At 38.9% G+C, this 23,305-nt stretch overlaps 1 protein-coding gene across 8 annotated transcripts in view; it reads right to left on the bottom strand.

The window, feature by feature from the left end:
- Positions 1-1,257: 1,257 nt before the first annotated feature.
- The window catches only part of MSANTD2 (Myb/SANT DNA binding domain containing 2), a 30,566-nt gene continuing 8,518 nt past the window's right edge, over positions 1,258-23,305 (bottom strand). For 2 of the 8 annotated variants that reach the window (XM_019658906.1, XM_019658907.1), the window contains exons 2-4: positions 7,981-8,080; positions 6,315-6,375; positions 1,258-2,790 (exon numbers count right to left, since the gene is read on the bottom strand). In XM_019658906.1, coding sequence (XP_019514451.1) covers positions 1,938-2,790; positions 6,315-6,375; positions 7,981-8,080 — 1,014 coding nt within the window. In that variant the 3' untranslated portion in view covers positions 1,258-1,937. Of the gene's footprint in view, positions 2,791-6,314; positions 6,376-7,980; positions 8,237-8,609; positions 11,993-23,305 lie in introns of those variants that run through there. The other 6 variants (XM_019658908.1, XM_019658914.1, XM_019658905.1 and 3 more) reach the window with 6 other exon arrangements.

The raw sequence follows: 23,305 nt of genomic DNA, 5'->3' as shown, positions 1-23,305 counted from the left end.
TCAGAGCCCCATTCTCAGTAATGTGAGGTGGATCTTAAACATCTCACTCAATGTCCACAAAACGCTCTGCCCCAGCTAGGTACCCAACAGCAATGGAAAGTGGGGTTGGCAAGTGGCAAAGTTTTAGGGATGCCATGCAGTATTCCTGGTAATTCTGCTTTTTCCTGCAGCACTTAGCACTGAATACTGTGAAATTATTGCTACAAGATGGTCAATGCAGACTCAGCCTGTAGGACTGTAATTCTAAGTTCCAAAAAGCAAATACATGAGAATCTCCTAAGGCCCATAGCTGTAGACTGTGTCCAGGGAGAAGGGGTGCTACACTCTATCATTCCAGAATATTTATACTCGTCCTGAAGTAGCACCCGTATTTAGCAGCTCACATCAGAAAACAGCCAACTCCATAAACCTAGACTCAAATGACCTTAATAAAAATCATCTCAATGATTACAGGCTCTCTAGCCATTAGATAAATAAGCATCAACCAACCAAAAGGAATGACAAATCACTGATTTGAGACCATTCAGGTGGCAAGGAAATAAAAGAATATATATTTTTAAATCCATATGCAATTTTATCTTCTATTAGTATAGAAAAATGGAGAGAGAATTATAGCTCTTACCTAGATTTGCAGTCCATTTAAAGTAGAGCAACTGAGAGATATGCGGAAATCACTGAAGATGAATAACCAATCTAACAAGTCCCCACCATGACACCAAAGTGATCCCAGACTACCCTACGAGTAAGCTGGCTCTTAACCAACATTACTAAGCTCTAAGTGGAGTACTAGTTGACCCACAGAAATCTCTGAAAGATCTAAATGTGATGGGTACCTGCCTAATGGACTGATAGCTCACAACTTCCTACCCTATGGATCACTTAAAAACTTCTTTGGATGTTTCTGTTGGAGCTTCTCTCCTTTTTTATATGCAGCATGATGACATTGATTCTCTAGTGCATAAGCAAGTTGCCCGATTACTTAGTATAAAAAAGAGGAATGAAAGTCTCTTATACACCAATGTACTTAGGGTCGGAAGGAATATCCTAGTCATTTTTAAAAGAGAAATACAAAACAAATGTCCCATGACCTTTGGTACACTCTGACAAAAAAATAATGACATTCGTCAGTCAGGTGCAGAAAGTAGAAGAAAGCAAAGGTATCCCACTGTGTTTTTTCTGTCCATTCTTAGCAGTAAGTCAGAGTATAGTACGCAATGCCAGTGCAGCCATACTCTGTTATAAAAAGCTCAACTAGTATGCCAAGAGGCCAGGAATGACTTTAATTTTTTTAAAAAAGTTTAAACGTTAACACAACTGTAAAGTTGGTACATCACAGAAACAAAGGTCTTTGCAGGCAACACTGATTGGAAATAGCAAAACACTTGGTTGGTGAAAAAAATGAAACTCTAAATTATATACAATAGTAGCTAAAGGTGATAGTGAAAAACAGTCTTATTTACTGTGACTCAAGATTTAACTTGCCATTATCTATTGCTTATTTATTCAGGGTTGTAAATAATACTTATATAGAGACATAGAGATGTGTAAAAATGAAACATTGTGAAAAAAATACAATTCTTCAATTTCATATGAAACTCAAAGTATAAGTTTTGTCCAATATGGAATGTACCTACATTTGTTTATATTAGGGCTCTAATATCCATTTAAAAATTATTTTTTGATTTAAAAAAGAAACAGCTGACCCACGATGCAAGTTCGCTGTATATCTTGCTTGCTCAAAATGAGCATTTTCACGTGAGGTCTGTTTTGTTTGCTCAAAGTCTACTGTGATTCCTTAGAAGCTGTACTGGCCCAGTCGTGGAAAGAGTTTCCATGAAGACTCTGATGGCAGCATCTGGATGAGAAACAGTCTGGGTAATGACAAGTGAGTTAGAGAAGAGGGAGATAAGAGCCCAAATCCTTATGAAGGATGACATTCAGTTGTTAAATTTTAAGGGGTATCCGATGGCTTTTTCCAGGCACTCAACTAAAGAGCCAGCGGAAAGAAAATCCCTCTCTACTTCCACAAACTTGATGTAGATAGATTTGGGGGAGACTCCGGGGTCTACAATACAGTTCTGAGACAAAAACCCATTAATACCAACCCAATCTTTACTGAAGGTTTTGGTATTTGCTTGGAAATGTAAAAATAAGCATTGCTGCAGAGTCCTGACCTCAGCAATCCCGAGGTAGCAATAGATAATTCGGGTGGGTTCTATTTCCACCTGTAACGAGGCTTGTGCTGAAAGGGTTTCCAAGTCAACCCGGCCCTCCTTTCCTGGGTCCAGGGAACTTGGCTCCATGTGGGGTGAGGAGGGCCTCTCAATACATTCTTCATAGCCAATGGCATAAAGGCCCGGGCTTTTGGGAATGCCTCCTGGCAATAAATACTGAACAACGTTCCCACCAGTTGGTTTGGAGTGGGCAATGGGTATCCAGTCAATTTCCATGTGCAGCTCCAGGCACCTAGCTTCACTAATAGTGATCTCTAAAAATTTGTAGTAAACATTTTTCCAGTTCATTTTCTGCACACGGGTCATAATGATCCGTCCCTCGGGCTTCTCAGAGTTGAAGTACTCCCGGAGTCGCTTGCCAAGGGGCACCTGGGAGCTGATCTCAGCATAATGATAGCGAATATCCTCTTTCCAACGGGTGTTATAACCAATTCCAAAAATGGCCAGTTTATTAGAAAGATGAAGCCTTGAAAAGTCTGTCCAGCTCTGAAACAGTTCCCATTTCAACTGTACTGATTCCAAAATCTGTACGATATTCTGCATGATGTCTCTCTTCCTAGAAAGAGAAGTGAAAGTCAAATTCCTCACGTGTCTCAATCAGCACTGTCCAACAGAACTTTCTGCAATGCTGGAAACATTCCATATCTGTGTTGTCCAATATGGTAGCCATTAGCACTTAAAATGTGGCTAGTGTGAGTGAAGTATTAAAATGTTTAATTATAATTTGAAATTATGTTTAAATAAACACATGTGACCATATTGGACAGTACAAGTCTAGATAATCATAGTATTAACATCTGAGAAACACCACCTCCCCCCAGGAAGCTTCTAGAAATTAGTGATAAACTGCTTTCCATGTCTTATATAGTCTGGCTGTATTAATCTTAGTAACTATTGATACATAAGACCCTAGGACTTCAGAAACCCAAGGATCATGAATTTTTTTAAAGTGGCCATTATAATGTGCATGATGGACTTCAAATCTAAGTACCAAAAGCAGGTGAAGGATGCTATATTCAGAAAGGTATCCAGTCTCACTTAAAATAAGAAACAGCGTAATTTCTAACTTAACTGGGAAATTCTGAAAGTTCAATAATTTTGGCCCATGCATGCTTGTTATGGGAAAATAGGCAACTGATTATCAGTAATAATCTGATAAAAAACAAACTGACATTTTTTTTCTACTTGTCTGAAATTCATTACTACTATCAAATTTAAAAGAACTGTTAGTTTAACACAGAATTAAGACCCAAGTTTAACACAGAATTAAGACCCAAGAATTCAGATGGAAAAGGTCCATATTAGGCTTAGCTTTTAAGAGAAAATTTCAAGGTAATGAGATTTTGAGACTATTCTAGAAAATACTTTATAAAGGGAAGCAAAAGTAAAGAAATTTCAATTTTTATTTAGAGAGTTAACAGAGTAAGGACAGAAAATGCTGGAAATTCTTGTTATACATGCTGCTTAACTCATATAATTGTAACTGATACTTCACGGTGATTCATAGACAGATAGATAGATAGATAGATAGATAGATAGATAGATAGATAGATAGATAATTACAAGTTTGCTTCTCAGATATGCCAAAACTGATACTGGCAGATTGAAGTTTGTTAAATATTAACTTAGCAACAAACTATTACCCTCTCTCATCAATCATAGACTTAGGCTACCAAAATACTCCAACTACCACTCACATACAATCAAAGGTATACAAGGGAGAGGGTATACGCGCTGGCTTACTAACAAACAGCTTCTTGGAAGGAGAGAGAGACCCTGGAAACTTCCTATTAAAATTCCAATGTTCCAGGGGGAAAGCTTTTGGAACAAACTGGGGGATCTTCCCCACAGTCATTCTGTCTGTCCTCTTACTCTCCTTGACTTTCTTTGCCAGGTGACAAAGAGCTAACATTTTGTTATCAGCTGCTTCTTGGAGCCAAAAACTGCCCTGGATTTATCCCTCCACCCTTTAGTTTGTCTTGAAAGCTTCTCAAATGTCAGAGTGTCCATCTACATGAAATCACTGCACTCCTGGGGGCTTGTCCCTCTTCTCGGAGGACACAAAGGCACTTGATTGCCCTTCTAATATTTATACTGTGGTGTTTGTGAAGCTAAGTAAGATATAGGAACTTGTTTCTGCATGGGTCAGTGCTTTATAGAGAACTCTCTTTCATTGCCACCATCCTTCCTTGTCCTGTTTTGAAATATTTCACTGATCTCAAGGAGGACTAGGCTAAGGAGTTGGGATGGAGGACAGAGATATTTGCTTGTTTTGCTCACTGATGTATCCCAATGCCTGACATACAGCAGGTACTTGCTATATAAATGAGTAGAATAGGTGACTCTTCTTAATGGATGAAGGTTGGTGTTTTACTATAGGTTACGTCAGCTAGTTCAGGTTGGTCCCATCTGTAACACACCTACAGAGGAAAAACACCAATGCCCAAATGAATTATTTTACTCAGCACTATCACAGCCCTAAATCACTAGTAAGGAATAGCGCTGAGGAAACTGTCGCACTGCAAAATCAACTGCCCTATTAGGAACTTCTCTAAAATCTCTCACCTTGTGACCTGAAACCTGGAGAAGGGGAAGCACAGGCTGAATATTTCTGCAGAGGCTGTCAGTGATCTGACCTCAGCCTGAAGCTCCCTGGGCTTAGGACTTATTATCAGCTTTTCGAAGCTATGGGGCACAGTGAGAACTAGACCTGGTTATTGAAACGGTCCTTGAAAACTGTCATATTCCCTGATTTCTGAAGTTCCAACCAGAGGAAAAGTTTGCGTGGTTTGAGGATGGTGACACCAATTCTGTGAAGTTTGAGTTCACTCCCAGTTACATTAACAGAGTCCCGAGTGGTTAAAGGGAGAGATGGGACATGTTAGTGAAAGATACGATGGCCTCTTTGGAGAATAGGGTTTTGAAGGTATGGACTTGTAATAACTCATTTTTGAAAATACTCATCAAAGTTTCCCTTCCTTTGGGATATTTTGATGTCACAATTTAAAAAGAGACCTACCTCCCAACAAGAGATGGCCTCAAACTTACTGATCAGAGTCACAAACTTCTTTTTTGAGGAGTAGGAAATGGTTACAATTTGGGGGAACAATTCTTGATCCCTAAACTTTCACCCTTGCCCCAGACATGGAATCAGCTGAAAATGGGAATTCTTTGGTTCCAGAGATACTCTGAAAAAGGAACAAGCATTTTAAAGGGGTGTTGTTGTTGGTGGTGGTTTGCTGAACGAGAACAACTAACAGTGTTTCTTCATTGTGTGGCTTGTAATCTATCACGGTCCTCTCCGCCTGCCTCTTCCTTTTTACTTTTCCTCCACCACCTCTCAAACATCAGGTACATGTATGGAGTGAAGTATACCAGAGTAAGTGGGTGCTATGACTGCTCCAAGCTTACCAGGTACAAAAAACGGTGGTCCTCACGTTCTTCCGTTTATAACTTTTAATATAGTCTCCTCCATAATTAAATGTAATCAGAGACTTACTTAAAGTTATTTAAAGAACTGCAAACATAATATATGTGGAAACTCAGAGAACAGTGACATCCTTACAAAAGAGATACTGCCAAACGCTGAGGGAGAAGACAGGTGATACGAGCCAGTGGAAGGACCCTGGCCCCTCGGCCTTTTTTAGACTTTCCTCCAGCAACTGCTTCCTTCCCCAAATGTATAAATAGGTCATCTAAGAGCTTGCTTTTTGATTCCCCAAATAATATGTGATAGTATTTAAGAAATTTAAGTATTCCTCTAGCCCTCCTATCATTTCACTTAACAACAGATAAACTCAGGGATCTGTGACTCGTCTTTCTAGCTTATTTAAATATCCACGTATCTTTAGCCACACACAGAACACCACAAACATGCTTATTTTCGTGTAACATATTTATTTCTTCTTCTTGTATACAAAATTCTCAATGTTTTAGGTTAACCACTGGAAGACTTAAGCTAAGAAGATGAGGAAGAACGGCTAGACATGCTTCCTTAGTGAAATGGCTGACGAAGCACCTTCCCAACGGTCGTTAAATTTAGATAAATACACTTTGTAGAAAGGGGAGGCATCTACTTACTGTGCTTCTTCAGAAGATTCTTGTTTTATTTTTAATGTTCTCTTTGTGACAGGTATTTCATCTGAAAAACAGTTTTTGAAACAAATTATATTTTCCTAAGTGGTGGTATACATTTATGTAGATATGTAGCTATATGTTTACTGTTCATTCCATACTTTCCAATTCGAGGACTTAATTCTAGTTTCAATGCCAGATTTATAAAGATAACTCTTATATAATGAGATGCGTACATTTATATGCAAGATCAGAAACCAGCTCTACAAGTATAAAATTCTTCAAGGTCACCATTAGATTTCTAGCTAGGAGCTTAAAGCTTAATTTCACTGCAAACATGATTTTTAAAGGGACAAAAATGAAAATAATTCTGTGCTATTTAAATTTTCGAGGTAGGTTTTACAGAGCAATTGTTTCCCCAATATCAGGATCAACATACTCTGCGTGTTATTTTCCCCCAAAGGTTTGGGTGACTTAACTCTTTACAGCAAAACCAGAGTTATGGGATGCCAAAGTAATGTAGCCCTTATTACTGTTTTGAAATTAAGAGGTAGTGAACGCTTAGCATCTGCTTTTTTTTCTTCCAATCTTTAAGTCTTTCTCTTACATTATGTTAGTCTTAAGTTTCATGGCCTCTTTCTTCTCTCTCTCTCTTCCAGTATTTGAGATTATTTTTAAAAAACCAGCATTCATAAGAAATATTAGCTTTTAATCCTGTTTTGTTTTTTTTTTAATTAGCATTTCTGCATCAGGAGGAATTCTGTAAAACCATGTCCCTGGACTTTTATCTTGAGCTGGGGAAGCACACTGATAATGCCGATCCTACTATACTTCCTTGGGGGTTGCCTGAGAACCTCTCTGGGGAGTAACAACATTTACTTCTAAGTGAGTACTCATCACACAAATTACTATTAATGTACAGTGGCTGTAGCAGAAACTTGGTTAGTGCTCCTAAATCATGAAAATAAAAATTGGAGCCTTTAAAAAAAAAAAATTGGAGCCTTTGCTACAAAAAGCAACTATGTATACTCTTTTAACTAGGCCACATAAGTTTAGATTTGATGGCCAGGAGTTTTATTTTCCATTTTTAAGGCTAAGAATGGATAAATCACTGTAGCTGTTGTTTGGATGGGACCCTTTACGAAGCTTGAAGGAGTATGATCGCTGATAAAGCTCAAATATGAGCTCTTTTCAAGATAAACCGAGGCTTCCCTTCATTTTTTTGTTCAGACTACAGTCTGGGAGAAGATCTTTTCCAAATCACAAATAGAAAAGAAAAAGGACTGGGGACAAAGGAAGGAAAAGATAGTTACATATATAGTCGTTGAGCCAAGAGTCAGTGCTCGTGGCAGTCATCTTACAACGAGGAGGTGCAGGATATTTAAAATTGCATAGGATTCAGCCACTGAGCTTCCTGTGTAGCTCAGAATTAGGAATTCTGTGTCTTTAGGTTTGCTGGTACCCAAATCACCAAATGACCAACACCAAGCCCTAGCGGGCAGTTTTAAGGTGAAACCAAGGATGCCCGAAGTGCCCCAAACAGGCTGGCTACATGCCTTGTGCTGACCAAGCAAGGCATTGGTTCCAGTCGCGGTGCACACAGAAAGGGATATGTATACACACACACGAGTAGCATATATATATATATATATATATGTATCAGCTTTCTTACCCAATTCCTGATCTGTTGGGTAGCCATGGAGATCCTGACTGTGGTTTCCCCAGTCCTCCTGTGAATACTCCTCCATAGTGCTGCCATCTGACTCCAGCTCCTGGTACAAGCCACTACTGTTAATAAGTACAGGCTGGCAGGGCTGAGCATCCCATCCTCCCTGACCAAACACCTGTTCCAACTGTTCAAATGTGTAACTGCTCTTTCTTTTCCCAACACCATGTTCTTTCACCCGACTGTAACACCTGCGAAGGGTCTAAGACACAAAGTCTTTTGTTATTCCTTTAAAGCTGTACTTCCTCTTCCAGGTACGGACCACAGATATTAATTACTATTAGACAGACATAGACAGACAAACATAGACACATTGTTACAGGAATGCTAGATTTCAAATTCATTATTATATTAGAAAAAAAATACTAATTTAACATTTACTCAAACATGTTATAATTCAAACAATTATTTTGCAATTAATTATCCATTAAACAAGAAACATTACAACATTATTGCATATACCCCATACACGTTTATGCCCCCTCCCCCAATTAAAAAGAATATGAAAATAATTTTTTAAAAAAACAAAAAAAACAAGAAAACAAGAAATACCAGCCAGCCAATAGGATGCACACCTGCCACAGAAGAGAAAGAGCTGCTGTTGTGCCAGAATTTAGAAAAAGGGAGGAAGGGAGGACAGAAAGAAGAATTCCCAAAGCAAAGAATATCACCTTCCTTACTCTCGATTAAGAAGGAATACAGGATAAAATCAATTGCCTAAACAAATCAGCTAGTAAAACATACTACTTACATAGTCCATATTCCTAACTAACTCACTCTGTCTTTGGGGAAGTTGCTAAAAGGGGTCAAATCAATAATGCTACGGATTCCCAGTCTCAAACATCCATTATCAAGAAATAATACTCGAATACCTATGTCTAAAAATGAGCCAATAAAACGAATCTTATTTTCCAGCTCCACCTGCCAGCTGAACAAACCAATTTCACTTCTTTTCCTGCCTCGTGGCACACAGCAAATAATTATCATTATGCAAGTTCAAAGATAAAACCTGGATAATTTCATTATCTTGCACAACCCTTCAATTTTCTTCATGATCTTCTAAGGCATATTTCTGATTATTAGCCCAGTTTCCTTAGTTTAATGGTACATCTTATGCTATCTTACATGACATTTCAAAAGATAAATCAAGGACTTATCCCAGCTTCCAAATTTAGTTTAGTTACACTCAGTCTCTATTCCATCTGTTGCTCCTTGTATTCTACTGGGTTCCACTTGGAATTTTCCGGAGACAAGGCCCTTTTTCTCAGGTGGCTCCCAAATGCTTTCTAACTGAACTGTGCAAAACCAGTTGACCTAAAACTTAATGTGTATGCAATAGCCAGGTTATGAATTTCTCCTAAATGTGAGATTACTTTCCATAAGACATCTCCGTTTCTCACCAAACTAAAATAACTCAAAAATCTTTATAGCGCCTCCGTGAAAGCTCAGTATCTTTAAATCACAGTTGACAAACCACAAGAAGACACTCTGTTAAATACTTTGCGGATCTGTCCCTTGACTCCAGAAATCCAGATGGGCAAAGGGAATAATAAAAGCATGATACATATGATGATCTTCCTCAGACATAAACAGAGCAGTGATTAGCGTCACCCCGTCCGTCCTAAAACCGGCCAGCCTACCCCCTGCATAAATACCTTCCTCATTCTCCCTCTCAAAATCTCTTCTAGTGCGTCAATTGACGCCTTCAAGAATGAAGGTTTCTGATATTACATTCTTTAAAAGTGGTCCTTCCTTCTCTTTGTAAAGGATAGTCACAAGCACATAACACACAACTTCCTAGAACAAATCAGAAATGAACTTGGGAAACGTGTTGTCAGCAGCCCTTCCAATGGAAGGAGACAAATGCTGGCAGCAGGCCTCATTGGCCTTTCTACAAACCCCCCTTTCCCAGTGCCCTCTGTCCTCCTGGCAGAGATTGGAACTGGAATTGCAAACATCTGCTGCCAATTTATTTTTATCTCACAATGTCTAGCTGCTGCCTCCAAGAACACCCCAGCCCCTCTTTTCGCTCCTCCAAGGACCGTAAATGGAGAGACCCAGCTGTGTCCCTTTCACCCTGCCACGGCCATAAATGGAGCTGGAAAGTGTGCCACTGCTCAAGCCTGACCGGCTGCCTTAGAGAAAAGCCCTCGGCACACAATGGAGCCCAGTCAGCTCTGTCACTGAGGCTTATCTCAGAAGTCAAGGAATACAACTAAGTTCCTTCGAAGAAAGGTGTCACATTTATCAAGATGGAGGCATAAGCAAAGCCACCAACCTCTGACAGTACACGTGGTGGGAAACCACAGAAAAGATTTACTTTCTTTGAAACCACCAAACTGAGCTTACAATTGCACTTGGCTTATGTCACTGTGAATGAGAAAACTAGTAATAACCAATGGTTTTAGATCTGGAAGAACAGTCAGGTGATATATTTTATACTTCTTTGTAGTGTACATTTGTAGTACACTTTAATAGTTAATATGCTGATATGTAAAATATCTATTAGGGGGTCTGAAGGGAAAATATTTGGTAATCTTACATCCATATAAAATCTGATGTACTGAAATAATGTTAAAAAGATTTCCAAATTGATTTTAACTCTCTGAAAACAAATACACGAGGTACCTTCTGGGTTCAGTAAAGACCACAGATTCAAGGAGAGGCTATTTACATAGGACACTTTAACTAAGATAGAAAAAAAAAAAGTAGGCACTCAAACATCAGCTTGACTGCTACTGTAAGAAACACTGGGATTTAGTTAAACTAGAGGGACTTTAGAAATGGATAAAAAAAGGCATGCGGAGACCTTCCAATTCTTATCACCCATAATAAATCAGACAGGTTACACTTTCCACACTGTGAATGATCCACCAAAGCATACAATTAAATAACAGTGTGTCTGTGTCAACAGTCCTACATAAACCAACTCAAAAACCCACTCTAACTCTGAAATTAAGATAGCGCTCCAGAACCTAGGAAAAACGAAGTCTCACTTCCCATTTCAGACAGCTGCACCAAACCCAACAAGAACTTCAGTTGAGCTTTGCTTGGAGAACCATTTCCTATTTCCTGTTCAGCACAAAAACCTTGTTTCCCTTCCTTCTTTCTTTAGCTCACTCGTCTTAGAAATTTATAGTAACTTAAGCTCTAGCATTTTTTAAAACATTGAAGACCTCAGGGGGAAAGAGCTGGCTTAAAATTATTAAAGACTGTTCATTCACAATTAAGGAGAACACTTTCCTTATTGTGAGAAATTTCCATGGTAAATCAAGATTACTGTCTCCCCCGTGGGGGGAGAACTGTAAGATGTACTGCATCTTGAATGAGGTCCCAGGGAAGAGGGGTCATGAGGAGTCAAGAGAATCCAGATAGAAGAACCAAAGTGTAGTAATAACTTGATTAGGTGGTCAAATCAGAAGAGTTCATAGGTATTTGATTTGGAAGAAATGCCAGGTGAATGCTTACTAAATCCACCGTGCCAAGTGCTTAATGGCTACAAAAAGGAGAACCAAAGAAAAGCTTCGAAAGATGTCCCATTACCAAAGCAGGGGGAAAAATAAGATGGCTGACAACTGACAATTTATAGACAGAGGGCAAGTTTTGCCCAAGTTTTTCAGATTAGAGTGAAAAGAAATGAGAGAATAAAGATGACATTCATTGCGGATGAATGTAAGGGGAGTCTACGGGGAGGGGGGCAGGTAAACAAAGGCAGGAGTTTTAGATGGGCAGGATTGGGGGTTCAACGGCAGCAATGCAGAGAAAGACCCAGGGTTACAGTACACGTAACATTAAATACAGTGCACGATGCAGCTATCTTGCCAAAGTAAGTAAATCCAGTATTGGGTTGTATAAGCAGAGGAATCACATGTAAGCTATGAAGGTGGCTCTTCCTCTCTATTCAGCACCGGTGAGGCCACAGCTGGAGCACAGCATTCAGTTCTGGGCATCGAACCAGCTACAAGAGAGGGAAATTGTAGAGTTCAGAAAAGGGCAAATAATATAATGAAAGGCTTGGAAAATAAGATCTGTAAGTACGCCAGTGGTTTCATCAAAGCCCTTTCTGACATTATATAAGCTACTTTGGGGTAAAAAAAAACAAAAAAAAAGGTTTCTTTTGTTTCAGTGTCCTCCAATCCTTCCTTTGACTGTCAGAAAATGGGAAGAACTGAATTCTTCCGTGGTATGTATGGCAAGGCAGGAAGTAAACGAAGCAAATCGTATGGGCCCCTGCCAACCAATTCTGCTACTGGCTCAATCATTTTCTCAAAATTTGCCCCATTTCATACAATCGTACAATAAGCACCATGACAAAACCACTGTTCTAGCAGGTGGGACAGGATATGTAACAGGGAGGACTAGAAATAAGGCATAATAACTACATAAACATGTTGAGTAGATAACACTGGCATGATCGGTCTAAGATGTCAGATGGAACAATAAAGTCCAACTGCTGGGAGGAGAGCTTGGTTATAATAGCAGGAAACAATGTTATAAGAAAAAACAAGCAGTGAAACAGATTTTCAAATGTAGTTGTCAAACTGGCTGTATTAACAATGGATTACACAGTTTATCTTAACCATCTGCCAACTAAATATGATAAATTTGAGATTCGTTGAACCCAAGTGATTAAATAAAGAATACACTCATTTGCAAACAAAGTCTTAAAAATCACATATGATATTCCACAAGAGAAAGGGGAAACTACACTGGGAGCAAATCTCCAGGGATTGATTGTTTATAAAAGTGCTGAAAACAATACCTCAGCCTAAGCAGATGTGTATTTTGAGGCAAAAAAAAAAAAAAGTCTTTGTGAAATTATCTTCTTCCTTTAAACTAAATTACTGCTTTATTGTAACTGTTACAACTCGTTGCTCTTGGTTAATTGAGGCAACAAAACAACACCGAGTTTATTTCAATATCTTTAAGGAAGACTCAAAATTTAATTAGTTTTATTTTCCTAGTGTGAGCACAAAGGTAGGAAAGAAAAAAAAAAAACACCCTGAAATAAACACATTTCTGCACGCAGTAAGGGGGATATTAACAATATAGTATAAATTGCTGGATATACATACACACACAGATGTAACTAATGATTAGGAAGTCATCTACGGCAAAAATCCATCTGGGGGCCAGCAGAACTTTTACTATCTATTTTCTTCGGTTTCGTAGAATTAAAACCTGGCAAACTGACTTGCCAATTCCCTAAGTCCTTTAGAACCAAACAAAACCAAAACAAAACAGAAATACAGCACTTGTTTTACACTCCCCCAGTTCTTAAAGCTACATAGGAAGTTTTGGCAAGTGGAAGATCTATTCTTAAATTTTCCTGTTCCTTTTCCTATCCACCGGAACAGAGGTTCTTAACTTTTTTGGGTCATGAATCTTCTCCCCAGAAAAATGCACATATAAAACTGTTCCATTCAGTTTCAGGGGAGAACATGGACTCTCTGAAGAGTCTATATAAGAACTTGAGGTTATTTCTTCCATAAAAGAATATAATACAATAGGTATTAGTCAGAAACCCTAAAACAAAGTAGACTTAATGCAAGCCTTAGGTTTTACAAGAGACTCTAGCGATTGGGACACCCAATTTGAGTACAATTTATCGAGTTTACTCAGTATTCTGCCCATTTAGATAAAGCAGCATTAATGTTCCCTTTAAGAAGTAAATTAGCCAAGTTCCCTGTTTCTTTAAAGCATTATACAAGGATGTCAACTTACTCTTTACAAAAATGTAGCACTTTCTATTCCCTGAGGAAGAAACCTTTTTCTGATGTGGCAATTAAGCACTGTTAAATGATTCATAAGTTATGCTAATTATCTGTTCCAATTGTATCACACTTGGAACATTCAATATCTGATTAACTTAGCAATACAGACAGCTAGATAAATTTCCTAAGGCAAAAACTTAAAACAGGAAATTCACACATCTAGAAGCAAGTATGTATAAGTTAATTCTTGACCACTTTCCTCAGTAGTCAGAATGCCAAATATCTCTTTTATAAAACTTTCTGTAATATACTGATTGGCGCTGGGAGGAGCTGCCCAAGGCTCTAAATGGCAAACCAGGTTCCAACTTCCAAAACATTACGGACGTTTTGAATGGAAAAGAACCTTCGAGATCTAGTCCAGAGCTCGGCAAACTGCGGCTTGTGAGCCACATGCGGCTCTTTGGGCACGTTCCGTCTCAAAAGTTTGCCAACCCCTGGAAGAGCCAATCCTGTCCCTCACAACAGTTTAAAAATTATTCAAGAGCCATAAATATATTTTTACATAATCACCATCATGTGAATAATATCCTTTAAATTTTTATAAATGAAACTATGATAGTTTTATTTTCATTTTCAATTTTACTTCAGAGCCACATGTACGTACCCCAAGAGCCGCATGTGACTCGCGAGCCGCCGTTTGCTGACCCCTGGCAGCTCTTCCATCTCAAAAGTTTGCCGACCTCTGGTCTAGTCCAACTTTCTCCCTTAACAAACGAGCCAAGGCCCCAAGACAAGTATGTCTTCAGAAGAGACTTGGCATATAAAAATTACCAAACACCACCCGCAAAATGTTCCCAAAGAGAGCTATTCCGCTAGCCTGTGAGGGGTTATGTCTACCTTGTTCACTGTTTCTCTGAACGCTGCATACTGCCTATCACATAAGGACTGTTCAGTATATTAAGTAAATGAATTAAGGTAATTTAAAAGTAGTAAATCATTAGCGAGATCAAATTTTTCTCAGCAAAGAAAATCAGGAAACTTGTTTAATCGAAATGGTGGATTTTATTTATAAAATCAATAAATCCAAGGTGGGAGGGCTCCTAAAATCTTGAAAAGAGCAGGAACAGAAAAGGGTATAAAACAGATACAGCTATAATCAGTAAAGCAAATTAATATCTTTGTAACAAAAGTGGACTAATGGCAGAGGGCAAGGCTGTTTGAAAAGTGTCTGCCATTGTTGTTATATTTTTCTTTGAGAGGAGGCGTCACCTGCCAAATAGAGCTCTGTCGCTCTGCTCAAACTTTGATTTGTTATGCCTTACAACCTACATAAATATTAAAAATATAAAGTCATTTTGTCAAAGATAGAAAAGGAGAAAGACTGGAACTGTTTCCTGGATTTTTGTAAGGCCAGACGGAAGAATGACCACCAGAAACCGAGATCTTACCTCTCTGGAGCTCCAGGCTCCATGGGGACTGTCCAGGACTGAATTCTACCAGCTTGTACTTCTTCGGAATCTGGCTATCAACGCCTCACTTGTGTGTCTATAACTGGTCAGTACTGTCTTCATGAAGGCGAGATTCTTGCATAGAACAAATAATTCAGGAAATTTTGATGCTCAATGAGTATCAACTCCTAAGTTTTCTGGGTTCCTCCATGCTAGCAGCTGAGGGGCTTGCCTCGAGGTGGAAAATACTAATTGTGAAAAACAAACATCTTCCATTGCTCAAGGAACTATATTCATGTGGCCATAAAGTTGTTAACGCTATACTCATACAATAGCTCATACCGGCAGCAACACAATGAAAGCCACACCGAGTGTGCCTGATCACGTTTAAGGGCTTCTCTGGGATACAAGAATCCTTTAGACACGGAATCCTCAAGGCTTTTCCGTTGAAAAGAGGACAGGTAAAAAAATTGGGTATTCTGAACTACTTAACTATTTCAGACATAAGCAGCCACAGGTGGTTCTAGTCATCAAAGACTGTCAGATGACAACACTGTTTGTCTAGAACTTCCTCCCCATAAAAAGGGGGAAAAAATCAGTTGTTTGGGAAAGAAACACTGTTTGTCTAGAACATCCTCCCCATAAAAGGGAGAAAATATCAGTTGTTTGGGAAAGAACTGACTTGGGTTAGAGGTGACTTTATCTGACCTCCTCCATCACCTCTGAAGTTGCCACACTAGCATCTCTGTTGAATCTTTTTCTCAGTACTTCATAGCCCGGGGCACCACCTCAACAGTGGTATTCGGATGATGTAAAAAATGTTACCTTTTATTAGTATGTGATAACTGAAAGAACACATTCAAGAGAATTATCTGAAATATTTCTAGGATAGCAGGGGAGAATCATTCATCTTTTAAGACATCCCATACAAACACCGTGCATGACGTACTAACTGTCCACAATCAACCATGTCTAAAAAGGAAGAAATACACATGCACACGTGTACACACACACACACACACACACGCACACACACGCGCGCACACACACACACACACACACAAATTGCAAAAAAAGAAAGTCACACAGTTTTATTGTTACAACATTGTATTGCTTCCCAAATACAAAGGTACCTTCTTCTACTCATGATACTAATGTTTAAAAAGGAAACTGTGCAGGGAAGTTCCCGCCCCCAGCCCGAAACAGTAGGCTACTTTATTCCCTTCATATGACCATGTGATTCTCTCAGCTTTGTTATCTTCTTACTAAAAACTACCATCTATAATGCAAAGATATCCTATAATAACAGATTTCTCCATTAAGTAAATTTTATGTATTTGGTTGTGGAAAAAAAAGAAACAATCTTGACACTTGGATAAAATCATCTAAAAAGTAAGGTTATTAGAAATCCTCCATCAAGATATCTGGGTACAAGCATTAAGTCAAGATTCGGTCAACTGTTTTTAAAAAAAGGTAAATATTGAATTATTTCAGAAAAAAATTTTTTTCGCACCTACATGGTGTAAACTACAGATAAGTGCATGAAAGAATATATCTTCATACTGTCACATACCCTTCCTATGAAAAACCTGAAAATAAGTTTATGCATCTATCCTTGGGCAACCTGAACTTTAGAAAGCTGTTAGAAAGAAATTCAGGCAATCATAACACTTTTTATAGCTCATTTGGCAGTATTTTTATAATTTATTCTTACCTGTATAAGGGTTGCCAAAAACAATGGTCATATGAAAACATGTCGGTACCTTCTACAAAAATCAAGCATTTTCTAAGTGTGGCTCAATGTCCCATAGAATGAAAGTAAACCGTAACTACCATTTTGTCAGTGCCTAATGTGTGCTGAGATTTGGTCTACGCAATTTACAATTATTATTCCTAATGTTGACAATAATGCTAAGAGAGGATCCCAGAAAACAGTCTCTGAGGAGACTGCGGGCAGGTTTACTGGCGGGAGACTGAGAGGGAGGGGATGGGCAGGGGCCTCAGCCTATCCCGGAGTGAGGTATGGAACTTGCACAACCCTTCCGAGTTGTCCTGAATTGAAGCAAGGAGGCTGTACCTTTGCATTTCAGCACCAGCCACTCAGTGGATTCAGGCTGCCACCTGAGAGGGAGCCTAACCTTGAGGGAGACAGCTTCCATGGGCAAGGGGACATGCCTGGGAGGAATCCAACCAGAAGCCCTCATCGACCAGTGCTCCAGGAAGTTGGAGGGATGGGACTGACTCAGGTCTGACTCCTGGAGGAGGACTCTAGGCAGTGTATCACATATGTGATACATTCTTATTTAACAGGAGAGACTAAAAGAAAGGTAGCAGCTTGTCCAAGGTCAATATCAGAGTGTGTATAATGTACATAAATCTTAGGTTTCAAAACTAGGACTTGGTTGGGCGGCTGGCTGGCTCAGGTAGGGTAGAGCACAGTGCTCATAACACCAAGGTTTCCAGTTCGATTCCCACACGGGCCAAGAAGCTGTGCCCTCCACAACTAGATTGAAGACAACTACTTGACTTGGAGCTGATGGGTCCTGGAAAAACACCCTTCACAACTATTGAGTTGTTGGAAAAGTCATGATGTATTTTTTCTATGTTTTTCATTGCAAAATTGTGTCATGGCTTTTCCGACAACCCAACAGATTGAAACAACTACTTGACTTGGAACTGATGGGTCCTGGAAAAACACACTGTTCCCCAATAAAATTTATAAAAAAAAATAAACTAGGACTTGGTATGCTTCTCTTCAGCAGCCGACATTAAAAAGTATAAGAAAATCACCAGATTTACCTTTTGCCAGTTGTTGGGAGTTCATGGCTCATTTTAATGTACAGCTAAAGTAACCAATCAGATTATTCTTATACTCCCCGCATTGATTTCTTATTTTCTGATTCTATTTTTAGCTTTCTTCACATTGCCTATCCTTTTGGGTATATTTATTTCGTATTTTACAAAAACGTCCATCTCATCCCCATCATCTCTCAGAAGAGTTCCCAAACCACTTACACTAGGTTGACAACGGCAGGCATAAGGTAAGAGACAGTCCCTGGCCTCCTCTGTCAGCCACACCCTTACCTGCTTTTACTGTCAAAAAGTAACTCTATTCCTTCTATAATTCAGACTTACTTCCTTTAAGAGGAGTTGGCAGTCCAATAAATATCATCATTTACAAAAGACTTGAATGAATGACTGGATAAGTCTTCTATAATAAAGTTTTATTTATGTTTTAAATTTTTCCATGGGACTTCCAAATCAATATTTCTCCTTGCGTTTATAATCTTAGGACATCACGAATTTATCTGCAAGAATTTTTTTAAATTGTGTTTTCATTTCTATAAGACACAGGTATAAGCATGATGAAATCCCTCGGGGTGTTGCTATGTGATTTTGGTGTTGCATTAATGATCACACTGTTGCCAAAATATTATTTCAGTTGTCAAAATTTAATAAAGGTAGGCTAATGATTCATAGGGGAGCATTATAATCGAATGGGTAACAGCATGGAGTCGGACTGCTTAGTCTAGCTTTCTCACTTGTTAGCTTTGTGACATTAGGCAAATTAATCTCCTTGTGCTTCAACTTCCCCATCTGTAAGGCGGGGCTAATAATAGTACCTCATTCATAGATTTGTTTTAAGTGAAAAATCTAAGTAGTGCATTTAAAACGGTAGTGCATTTAAAACAGCGTCTGCCTAATACCTTGCACTCAGTAAATGTTAGCTATGATTATTACAAAATGACAGTCACACCATATGGAGATCAAGGTGCCTTATAAACAAAGGTTAGTTCAAGTAGAGAAAAATAGCAGCCAAGTTTTATCAGAAAGCACATGGCAAGACTAACAAACTCAAAGAACCTTACTGTAGCACTCAGTATCAGACTCTTGTTTGAAAAAGCAAATAAGTTTCAGCTAAACTGTCCTCCAATATTATAGGAATACTAGCTTGATTTTATTTTTAGTTTTATTAGGACTTGAGGTGTTTTATAAAGTTGTTTTGTTGCTAACATGTGAAATCTATAAAAGGCATTTACATCTAGATTTAGGTTTGTTACATAGTAAGTAGCATTGTTATATACATATTTTTGCCCACACATCACTCAAGTTTCAGAAACACCTGGCTGCATCATCACAACTTCTTTAACTTTTTGGTCCTACTTCTTTTATAGAAAAAAACCCAAAATCATTTAACCATTTTCAAAGGTTTATAATCTTAGCAGCAATATGGTGCCTAAAATACTGACATATAATCAAGAGAGAAAACCAGGAATCCAGAGTGAGGATTCGGCCTTGCTCACTGGGTAACCTGTTCACAAGAAGCAGGAGGCAGGCAAAACTCAGCACGAATCAAGTAAGAAGTTCCAGTGACCCGTATATTTTCTTGGCGCTCAATATTACAAAAAGCATGCAGACTTCTCATCCAGTTTTTGGTGTATGGAAATTTGGTACATGGAGTTAAAACAGATTCGCCATCACTTTAAAAAAAAAAATGTTTCGTAGATATGTGGTTGTGCTCAAGTTAAACTTTTCCTCTTCATTTTTCCTCTTAATTTTGTAATGTGGTTTATATTACTTACATAAAGAAAAAAAATGTATACTGCTCTAAGATTGGCACAACTCGGATCTCTTGAAGTCCAACTATGAACCATGTTTCCTAATTTGCAGAAGAGAGAAGGCACATTTCCTGCTTTTGCTGAAGACTGAACCTTTGGGACCCAGCATAGGGTGCTTATTATCAAATGAGTGAATGAGTATTAATGCAGCACTTTGCTGCATGGTGGGGCAACTGGGCATATCACAATAAAAAAGCATAATATGAAATGTAAATTTTTCTTAATAACGCAAAGACAAATGAATTTCTATTTCTTATGCATGATAAAAGGTAGAGAGCTCAAACTTTCTAAGGTCAATAATCAAAGATATCAAAAAATAACATATTTGAGTTGTTTCCTAATTGTGTTTATTGTTTTGAATTAATGTATTTTAAATATCTTATTATTTTCTATCAGAATGTAAGCTCTTTGAAGGCAGGGTTGTTTTTCTTTTTCTTTTCCCCAGTTTGGTTCACTGATGTACTCCCAGCACCTAAATCAATGCTTAGCATGCAGAAGTGGCTCAATAATTTTTTGAGTGAATGAATGAATGAATGAATGAATGAAATTAATAAAAATTCCTTAAGGTTTTATATGGTAGTTGAGAGATCAAATATAAGGTTGAGGTGCTTTTTAACCTATTATACGCTTCTTTCTAAATCATAAACCAGCTCTTTCCACTTAGAGAAAAGTATTTGCAAATTTAAAATAATAATAATAAAAGCAGTTTTGGGTAGATATAAACTTTATTCTGGTTTTATCAATATCAATTACAAACATAATTGAGTTAATCGGATAAATGAAATAATCTGCAAGTAGATAGTAGAGAAACAATACTGTGAGTTTCAAAAATCCAGGCTATTACAACAAAGCGGTCTTACATAGGCTGAGAAAATTGAACTAGAAAACATATCTAAATAAATAACTTCCATTCTACTGTATCAATTTATATTGAATGAAATATTTTATTTGGTAGCTCAAAATATGTAATTTATGAATACAGCCAAGAACACATATATAAAAATAAAATGACGGCTGTTATTCCTAAAATGCCTGAGAATAAACACAGGTTTGTATTTTCCTAAGAAATAACAACACATCCCACTAAGTAACAAGATAACACTCACTTGATGAGTGCCAAGAAAAAAAATTTTTTTTCCATTGACTCAAGGACTCTCTCAGCTAAAAATAGGTAAGAATTACACAGATTTAAATACACCCCTTTTTCCAATATGTAGACATTTTTCAATTATTCAGAACAATGGGGGGGGCGGGGCGGAATACTGGGCATAGATTACAAACGCCTGGTAATTTGTAACATATGCATATGAGGCACAGATTCATAAGCCTTCATTTTGAACACTGAATGAAGTTTTTGCAATGGCAAATAGCAGGCAGATCAGAGTGCATGAACCCCACCAATGAAATTAAAGAGTACCTAAATAATCATGGCAATTCTAACAACTGTTTAAAATCTAAAGCTCTTTATGATACTGGTCTTTGTGTTTGAAACTTGTGAAGTTTTTTCTTCCATTTTTAAAACACATTACACAGGGCCGGCCAAGTGGCTCAGTTGGTTAAGGGCACGAGGTCTGAGCAACAGGGTCGCCGGTTCGATTCCCCATGGGCCAGTGAGCTGCGCCTGAGCTGAGCTGCCCTGAGCTGCCCACGGGAGACCGGATGGCTCCGTGGTTAGAGCGTGTGCTCTTAGCAGCAAGGTTGCCGGTTCGACTCCCGCATGGGATGGTGGGCTATGCCCACCCGCAACTAAGATTGAACACAGCACCTTGAGCTGAGCGGCCTCGGCTGCCGACGGACAGCCGAATGGTGACTGGACTTGGAGCTGAGCTAGCTGCGCCCTCCACAACTAAGATTGAAGGACAACAACTTGGCTGTTCCCCTTCCCCAATTCCTCAATAAAATCTTTTAAAAATAAAAATAAAAACATTACACAAATATAACCTTCCAAAGGGGAAAAAACCTCAACCTGGTGACAGGAGCATTTACTTCATAGTGCCCTGTGACAATTAACATTTTAAATTTTAGATCTCAATGTTAGTTCTTGTCCTATGGTAAAAAAAAAAAAAAAGAAAAGAAAGAAGGCAGGATGACTGGGGAAATTAGAATCCAAGAGTCTGTATGGAGTATATACTAGAGGTAACAGAGACAGGTCTGCCCTAAAATGAAGTTTTAGTTGGATCTCATTGGGTTCTAGAACCAACTCTAAAAACTTAAGCTATGAAGTACTGTGATCCTTGAGGATACAACAAAGAATCCTTGTAAGTTGGAAGAGCAGCAAACAGTGAGTGTGTGACAAGTTGAGATCTAACAAATCCTGTAAGTTAGAATTTTCGGATTCTCCAAAAAGCTCCACTATTATTGATATATCTGAAATCGATTGTCTTCTCTTCATTTTCATTGCCACCATTTTATCTCACCGCTTGTCTAGCTTACTGCGAGAAGCCTCTAAATGATCTCTGTGCTTCCAGCCTTACCCTTTCCAGTTCATTTTCCACATGACAGTCAGTTCTAGAACCTCGTTAAGATTAACCATGTCAGGGCTGGCCGAGTGGCCTGTCAGTTAAGAGCTGGCTTGGGACGCTGGCTCTGAGCAGCAGGGCCCCAGTTCGGATCCCACATGAGGGCCAGTGGCGCTGCACCCTCTACAGCTAAGATGGTGAACAACAGTTTGATCTGGAGCTGAGCTGCTGTGAGTTGCTGTGGCGGTGTAGGCTGCAGCCCCTGCTGCAGTGGGCTGCCGTGCTACCGTGAGTGGCTGGCAAACAGCGTGAGCGGCCGGCAGCTGGGTGTGAGCTGCTGTGAGCCACCATGAGCGGCTGTCCAATGGACAGCAAGTGACTGGCTCATCCGGGAAGAGCGCAATGATAACACCAACATGGGCCAGTGAAGAAACGTCCTCCACAACTAGACTGAAGAACAAAAGGACAGCAACTTATCTGTTCCCCTTCCTCCGATTCCCCAGTGCTGTTCCCCTCCCACAATTCCCCAATAAAATCTTTAAAAATAAAAGATTAAAAAAAAAATTAACCATGTCACTCCACAGCTTAAATTCTTTGATTAAGTCCAAACTCCTTAGCATCACCTGACTTCTATCTATTTATAGTTTATGTCTCCAGTCTCACGTCTTACCACTTCCCACCTCCTTTCACCCTTGACCCTCAAACCCTCGGCTCCAGCTACCCAGAACTACATAGCATAAGACATTTCACCAGAATTATCTGGGACATGACCGGTTCCAAATTAATGATGTTTCTGGAATTTTGATACCTTAAGTCTAAAAGAGTACAGTGATTTAAAAAACTTGATCTCACCTCATTATCTTCTAATCCTCTTTTACCCAACTGTAGGTTATATGACCCATTAGTCTGTTGGGAAATCAATTTTAGTGGGATGCGACCACCTTTCTAAACACCCCAAGGGGGAGATGAAGAGACAATGTATAGGGGATCAAGAGCCGTTCTGGTGGAGAAGACCTGTGGGTGGTGAGAGG

The sequence above is a fragment of the Hipposideros armiger genome, unplaced genomic scaffold, assembly GCF_001890085.2.
Source record: "Hipposideros armiger isolate ML-2016 unplaced genomic scaffold, ASM189008v1 scaffold_291, whole genome shotgun sequence".
NCBI classification, from domain to species: domain Eukaryota; kingdom Metazoa; phylum Chordata; class Mammalia; order Chiroptera; family Hipposideridae; genus Hipposideros; species Hipposideros armiger.
Note: the sequence above shows the minus strand (reverse complement) of the source record. Positions and strands in the feature narration are given on the sequence as shown.